The 8495-nt window shown below is 40.0% G+C and overlaps 1 protein-coding gene across 1 annotated transcript in view; it reads left to right on the forward strand.

Annotated features, from left to right (window-relative positions):
• Positions 1-8226, forward strand: part of DOCK10 (dedicator of cytokinesis 10) — a 203496-nt gene extending 195270 nt beyond the window's left edge. Inside the window, exons 54-56 of the mRNA XM_018555626.1 lie at positions 2352-2452; positions 4292-4430; positions 7924-8226. Coding sequence (XP_018411128.1) covers positions 2352-2452; positions 4292-4430; positions 7924-8040 — 357 coding nt within the window. The 3' untranslated portion in view covers positions 8041-8226. The remainder of the gene's footprint in view (positions 1-2351; positions 2453-4291; positions 4431-7923) is intronic.
• Positions 8227-8495: the final 269 nt, after the last annotated feature.

Raw genomic sequence — 8495 nt, forward strand, 5'->3', positions numbered from 1 at the left:
CTCGCCTAATGCGTTTTGTCACCACATACATCATCAGGAGCGGTCAAAGCATTTGCATGTACTAGTAATGTGCAACTAATATTTTGAATGTTATTAGAGATGAAGCATAATACCCTTGATCTTTGGAAAATTTCAAATGAATGCAGACAATATGAAGTCTCAGTGTGTACAGAAATCTTCTTCCTTGCTGAGTTGTAGCTACATGGTCTATAGAATTTTCTTGAGGGTTTATGTACAAAATTACATTTTGATTACCGGTATCTATACCACAAGCCTGTCAGAAACTCGTTGGCATTAAGCTGTGAATTCTTTCAGTCTGGTGAACATGGTTAACAGATATCTAACTTTGACTTTTTAACATTGAAAGTCTCAAATATCTGTGATGTCAATTCACCTCTATATTTTAATATCACAAACTGGTTCTTTAAAGTGGGCCTTTACCCCCTTTCACTAAAAATCACCTCAGCATGCAGCTCTGCATGCCAATATCATCTTACATTCATTAGTTAAACATATTTTTCTTTTCCTTACAATTATTGTTTTTCCACTTTCTGGTCTTCTTGGACATTGATGATTTAATCGTGCCCAAGTGTTCCACCCTGGGAATATTACATCAGCAGTGCACTGCTGGGAAATCTCATCTGTAATCTCATGCAATGTCAGGGAAAGGCAATTTCCTCCCCATGAGATGATGTACATGGTCACATGTGCCAGAGATCCAGGAAGTAAAGGGAGATGGATTCATCTGCCCTTAGTAAAAATTGCCACTGTGAAGAATGGAGAGGAAAATTTAAAAAAAGGTATGAAAAGAATACAAAGACTGCAATTACCTATAAGTATCTGTTTGTAGATTGTCATTAGCAAACACTTCTAAAGGCGTAATTGTTCTCATTTCAAAGAAAAGTTCATGTTTAAACAGTCTGCCTGGGTATTATTATCTACTGGCAGGCTAAATCAACAGCTGGCTTCCTTTACCTTTCAGACCTATTGTGCCAGACTTTCCTCACCATAGTTCACAACAATGCCCATCCCACAAAGCAGTGTCACTTGTAAAGGCAGAAGAATGTGGGTGGAGCTGGGAACTTTAAAAAAAACAATACCATTGCTGGTGTTCCCGAGAAATAGAAGATACTGATTTGTAGGGATGCACCGATACTTTTCAGATACTTGGCATTTTCATGAGAACTACCAGGGTTGCAGCGGTTGCAGCCGGGACATAGCTCTGGCGCTCCACCACTGTCCTGAAATCATTAGTCGATATTGTTTTAGAAAAACTGTCACATGACAATAAACAAAAATGTATCAGTACTCGTACTTGTAAGTACTTGGGCAAGTATCAGTACTTGTGCTTGCAAAACTGGTATCGGTGCATCCCTTTATTTATATTTCTAAAAACAAAATCATACATTAGAACAGAGATGTACAAATCCCAGGAGCTCTGTGTGCTCCTTACGAATGACAGCTGCCTCCTAATTTTTGAATGTTTCTCTAGTCTAGTCTTGGAGCTCGAAAAGTATCTGTACTTGTACTTGTACCGAGTACGGTACTTGGTATGATTTTGTTTTTATAAATATAAATAAAGGGATGCACCAATACCAGTTTTGCGACTACAAGTACTGATACTTGCTCAAGTACTCACAGATACAAGTACTGATACATACAATATCGACTAATGATTTCAGGACAGTGGTGGAGTGCCAGAGCTAGGCCCCAGCTGCAACCGCTGCAACCCTGGTAGTTCTTATGAAAATGCCAAGTATCGGCATTGGTACTCGAAAAGTATCGGTGCAGCCCTAATTTTAATAGAAACTGAACTTTTAAAAACATCAAAGTGACTTCTGAAAATACTGTACATCTACATTTTAAGAATTGTATCAAATTAGTATAAACGTTATTAAGTTTACATCTACCAAAGTGCAGAGCCAAATTTTGCAGCAGAAATATACATTCATGTGAGTTCTGTAACCGACATTCACAAGGCATCGATGTGTGAAGTAATAAAAAAGTGTTTGGTATTTTTCCTAGACCGTTAATTCCCATCTATCAGTAAACACCAAACGATATTCTGACTATAGTATGCTTAAATGTGTTATTTGCTTGCTTGTTTCCCTCTGACTGTGAGATAAATACATGAATCATACATCAGAACTTTGACTACTATTCTATAATGTAGTTGGGCTATTAGATATATTGAAAAGATTATATTCAAATAACAGATGGCATTTCTTCTCTTTCTGGATAAAATTAAAAGTGATAAGTAACTAAAATGTGTAAAAGTCTGTTTTGCAATTCAGAGTAGTGACTTTTCTTCTATAATAACTTATGATGAGATATGGTTCTCTTTATTTTAGGTAAACGCTGGACCGATGGCATATGCGCGAGCTTTTCTAACAGAAACAAATGCCAACAATTACCCAGAAAGTCAAGTGAAGCATCTCAAAGAAATTTTCAGGTGACTTTCTTTATAAATACAACACAACTTGGAACATGTACTGTGATGTGACCTTTAGCCTTTTTAAAGAACGTTTCTGAAAGAACAGTCTGTGTTGTCCATTCTGATCATATTGTCCCTTTCATATTTCTGGTGAAGGCTGTAAAATTAGAATTAACAAAGATTCTTGTTGGTGGAATGATATATCTACGCATTATCTTTCTTAGCACTGTGCAAATTGTGGCAAACAAAATTGCGTAAATAATACAAGAGTGTATATAAACTCCTGAGATAATACATACAGATAAGTATTGAATCTGACCAACAACAAAACAGACCATACATCAAACAAATCGACCGCACTCTGTTGATCTTCACTGAACGTAAAACTTTATTCTTTGACCACAGTGATACATCCCCGTCTTGGAGGCCTCCAAGACGGGAATGACAGAATGACTGCTATCAAAGAATAACGTTTTATGTAAAGTGACGATCAATGGAGTGTGGTCAATTTGTTTGATGTGAGGCACAAGAGTATGGACAAGTATGGACAAGGACAATTACTTGTACCTGTAATACTGTCATCCCCGTCTTGGACCATTTTGGAGACGGCCTAACTTGGTGGACCATCTTGGAGGTACCCTAGGGTTCCTTTCAGAGGTTGCTAGGTTGCTTTGAGCTGTGGGTGATTGACCTCCTATCTGATGGTGCCTGCATAGTTTCAGGGTCAGTGCTACTTGGCAGAATCAGCATCATGACACTTATGATGAATTGGCTTTTAGCAGGGGTTGCCCGAGACCTGAAAATTATTTACAGGGTTCGTCTAGGCATAGGAATGCAGCATCGCTCCTCCACGGATTTAGCAGGGGAAAGACAGCCGGGTGCTTGCTGGCCGGAGTGCGTCCTATGTCCAACCAAACATCCCTATGACCAAGCCCAAGATTGGGTGAAACGTGACAGAGTGGATGGACCTCGGGTAGCACTAGGTGTCACTGAGGATTTTTCAATAAACTGATACAGCTTGGAACGGAGTGTGGCCGGATACTTCCTTTAGTTTATACCAAGGGTTCCTCTAGGGTTAAAAGGTTGAGAAAGGCCATTGCAGATTATAAATGCCTATTTGAGAAATAAGAGGCAAGAACAAAAGATAAAAGAGCAAGTACTCCACATTTAAAGTGACAGTGTGTGTCTTGACTGATAGTAGAGAGAAGGCTTATCCAGCAAAGAGTGGCGAGGATGTGCAGTAGCCCACAGCAACCAAAGTTCATCTCTAAAATAACTTTAGACAAACTGCTACATACACAGTTTAAAATACATTTCACTAAAAGGTTTTACCTACCAAGGAATTTGTAATTCTGTTTAGATGGTCTGGCAATTCACATGGCTCAGCAAGCCAGGCAGCCACGTCTTTTCTTGGTTTAACTTTTCTTGTCACTTTTCTATCTCCAGTCTGTTTGGTTCCCAAATTTGTTAGAATGGTCACAATCTGATTTAGTGGATGGGGAGGTACGACATGAAGCAGTAAAGTTTAACCAGGAAATAGCTAAACCATCTTTCTGGCTCTGCTATGTAACAGAAGTATATGAAAATCATAAGGCTAGCTAAACAGAATTACATATACCTAAGAAGATAAAACAGTGTGTACATATGTATATTAAGTGTGTATTTACCTGTACCTGTCTGCCAGGAGTTCTGTTTAAACCAAGCTGATTGCAGAAATCCGGAATCTCTAAAGTCGTTGATGGTTATTATATTTTCCATTCACACTGTACTATTTTTCTTCTATCCACAATAGTAATGTTTCCATTTAGACATAGTGGTATTGTAACCTGTACTGATTGGGCCTGTGTCTTTCTGCAGACAATTTGCAGACACTTGTGGTCTGGCTCTGGAAGTGAATGAACGGCTGATAAAGGAGGACCAACTGGAATACCAAGAAGAGATGAAAGCCCATTACAGGGACATTCTGGCTGAACTCTCTGAAGTCATGAATGAGCCGGTGAGATGACGAATGTCACCGTGATTTGTACAGTCTTGTAGCATTGACTAGGTGTGTGGCTTAATAGAAGACATGGGCAACAGAGTTTTTAATTTTTGAGGCATTTCTAGGTGATTGTAAGAAAAATATGAATTAAGCTTTAACCATCAGTTTTGTAGCTACCATTGTATATCTATTGTGTGTTATTCTTCCTTTAGTTCATAATTATCGTCATCCTGGATAACAATTAATTGAAAAATATCAATATTGACTGACTCATTTATCCTTACTGCTGTATTTCACATTATACAGCCCTCTGCATTTTACTTCAAACTCTAGGTCTATAGAAGGCTTTCATGTATCTGTTGAAATGGCCCATGCAGCTATATCTACTAGTGTATAGGTCCCTAAAGGGGCAGCACCAGGCATCAAACAAAATTAATCAGTGCTCAGTTTATGCAGTGCAATAGATTGCAACTTTACTAAATTCAAGAAGTCTGTTTGGTGTACCTCAGTCTCAGTCAGATGAACTTTCTTCACTGTGAGCTACATCATTATACACATAAGGCTTTTTGCGGACTGCTGTGTGTGACAGAAGAGCCATAGATCATTTATTTTGTCATGATCAAAAGTGCATAATTAGACAGCAAAGAGATTCAGGCTGGTGGAGTTGGGAATCCAAAAGATCCAGTGTCCACATGTTGAGGTTAGGTGTTCTCAGAACATCAGGTCAACAGAGGAACACAAAGGGCGCAAAAGCACAGAATTGGAGCCCTAGCGGGTTGGCTGGAGTGTGTGTCACAAAGATTGTACTGCTAAGGAATTGTTGGCAGAGAATGAAATGTGATGGTACTTACATGTGGATCCAGGAATCAGGATGTGGGCGGCCTGTGTGGAGGATCGGGACTCTCGTGGTGTCTGTTGATGTGCTGTTTGGGAGAGATGCTGTGGAAGGAGAGAGGCGACTCTGTCCGTGATGCTGCTGAAGGGGTGTTGGCTCTGGGCAGTGTAATGACGAGTCAAGTGGAACCCAAAATTAGCGAGCCCGAACTGAGCTACTGTGACCGCGGTAGTGAGGGATGGCACTCGGTCTGTGTCAAGGCAGCTGAGGGCGGTGTGCAGGAGTCGGTGTGTGAGCGCAGCTGACAGATCCCGGGTGATCGGCTTAGTGAAGGGACAGGGGTGTAGTGGATGAGCAGGAGCGACGCGTTTCGAGGTGTTTAACCTCTTTTTCAAGCTCGAGTAGAACAGTAGGACTGTTCTACTCTGTCTTTAGCAGTACAATCTTTGTGACACACACTCCAGTCTAACCCGCTAGGGCTCCAATTCTGTGCTTTTGCGCCCTTTGTGTTCCTCTTATCTGCATCCACAGGTACTCCTCCTGTCTCCAGGGCAGCATACATGCACGCTAGCTAGCATTCTCCATCCGAGAGCGCTGTCTATGTTTTTCTGTTTTCAGAACATCAGGTCGCCGGTAATGATTTATAAATACAATGTGGTGGCCTGTATACTCAAACAATCCCATGGAATAAAGAAAAATCCATGCACATGTAGGCCATACCATTTTGTATTGATGTGTTACATGGAGTGATCATTTAACCCTTTCGCTGCCAAGCCCTCCGGAACATTTTTCAAATCAGCTGGCCAAGCCATTTTTGAATTTTCTGCAATTTTTTCCTATTGGTTTGATTTTCAACAGGATAACCAAAACTTTTTTACTTTTAGATAGAAGAGGAAATTGTTAAAACCCTGTCAGATTAATTTTTGCTCTCTGCAATTGGGGAATTTTCCCTTTACCTCATATGCCAAAAATGACAGGAAGTTACAGGAAATCTCACAAAGTGAGGGGGAATCCCCCTCTTAGAGTGTTGTCCCCAGAACAGGTCTCTCCAATGGAAGAATTTCCCTTCCTCTTGTTCTGGGGATAGCCCTTAAATGTTCCCTTTGCTTTTTTTTCTTGGTGACAGTGATCACCAGGAAAATGAAAGGGGTAAATCTGCTCAATGGGAACACAAACAGCATTAAAAACTTAACATAGGGTCTTGCCTTTCCCCACTTTATCAAAACCTAAATAAAAGATTTTGCCTAGAGATACAACTTAAAGGCTACATTTTATATCATGTTTAATGTTCCACCCATATTCAGGGTGGAATATAAAACATGTTGACATTGTTAAGCCCCTCCCCCCAACCCCATAACCACTCCCCTGCCTACCCCCCAACTCCACTTACCTGAATCACAGGATTGTTCTCCCTGCAGGTTGCTGTTTTTTTTTTAATCTGATGCAATCTGTCAATTGATCTGTAAATAGAGGAACTATAAGTCCCTTCAGCCCCTGCAGCAGAAGGACTTGCAGTTCTTAATGGAATATAAATGTGGTGACATCACCGCAGCTGTAGTCCATTATCACCTCCTCCCATGTTATTAAATGTCTGTACCTCGGTATGAACAGGGACTCGAGGTAGAGTCTACAGGAGCCAGAGCATTGCACCCATGATCCATTGCTGCAATACTTTACTGGCTCCAATGCAAAAAAATAATGCATGCACTTTCTTCTTCCTTCTTTTTATGAATATTTGTGCATTTATTTTTATTTTTCATAAAGTGAACTTTACCTTTTAAGATGTGCAAGCCTTTTCAGGATGGACAGTGCAAACAGATGTAAGGAGGTGTAAAATGCAGTAGCCCATAGCAGCATCCTGTGGTATTGCGGTCACATCAATTAAGATGATTTCTCTTAGTTACTGCACTTTGCACCTTCTGGCTGCAGATCAGTCAGACTCATCCATCACATACTGTACACATCACGCTATGTATCTGATCCAGTGCATTTTCTCCTTAACCATGATCAGAAAGATGCCTTATCATTGTATGTCAGCTCATGTTTAGGCTTTCTATGTACATATACTGTCATCCCTGCACTGTTTTAATTCATTCTCTCTCTTCTCTCAGCTGTCATGTGACCCTTGCCTGTTCCGCTTCTCTTCCTCTTTGTCTAACATTTCACTGAGTACATTAGGGAATATCGGTATGTTCTCCACTTGTCTTCCTGTGCATGTTGATCCTTGTTCACTTGTCTGTATCCATCCTATGCATTGATGGATCTCATGTGATGTAAGCTGTGCTGCTTTTTCTAACGAGATATAAAAATCTTAGTTCTTCACTTTCGAGATCCAACCTAATGGGAACTTCCTTAAAAGTAAGAACATGTTGATTTACACCTGTATAAGAAATGTTCCTTTTTGCCTCGGGATTAAAAAAAATAAAGTATAACCTCTAAATCAAGCTTTCCCCTTGTGGCCAGCCGTAACTTTTCTAAAGACAGCCAGTGACCTGGAGCTCTCAGTTGGCCACTGTAACCCCACAGCTGCCACTAGGGAGTCTTTGAAGGGTGAAATTGTCAAGTGAACCGCAGCAAAATGCTGCTATATGTGTTTTCATTTTTTGAAGGTCGTTGCCCATCACTTGCTGTCAAACTGAGATTGCTTTTTTTTCTGTCTTCTGTCTGTTAAAGATCACTTATCGAGAGGACCCAGCAAAGCATCTTTCAGTGGAGAAACAATGTATTCTTCGATCAATCAGTAGAACAAACACGGGACTGCCAAGTACATCGTCAAAAGCTGATTCCTGATTGGAACCCTCTCCTATATGAACTTTATTGATGCCACAGACTGACCTGAATATGAACCTCTGCAGAACTTGCCTCTTTGGGACATAGATTGTAATTTTAATTTATTGTGTCACGACAAGTGCTCAGAGGAGTACTAGTGATATAAACATGTTGCCTACACAGTGGACAAAACAGTGTTATTAAATATGCTTCCCCCTGCGTCCAAGGGGGTAGAGGATGGGACTGACCCACAGTGGATGCAGTGCAATGACTCAGCTGTCATTCCTCAAGCTAAATCTAATATTATGTTGTCTCTTGCTTATATTTTAAGAGTCTTATTCTATGTTTTATAATAATTAATTAAGCATATTTACATGGAAAATTGTAAATAGGAGATGTGTAAAATTTGTCATTTTTATAGAAATGAACCCATTACCCCTCAAATTACTAAGAGTCTATATAGATAATTAGATAAA

Source organism: Nanorana parkeri, unplaced genomic scaffold (genome assembly GCF_000935625.1).
Source record: "Nanorana parkeri isolate BGI_ZX_2015 unplaced genomic scaffold, ASM93562v1 scaffold205, whole genome shotgun sequence".
NCBI lineage: Eukaryota > Metazoa > Chordata > Amphibia > Anura > Dicroglossidae > Nanorana > Nanorana parkeri.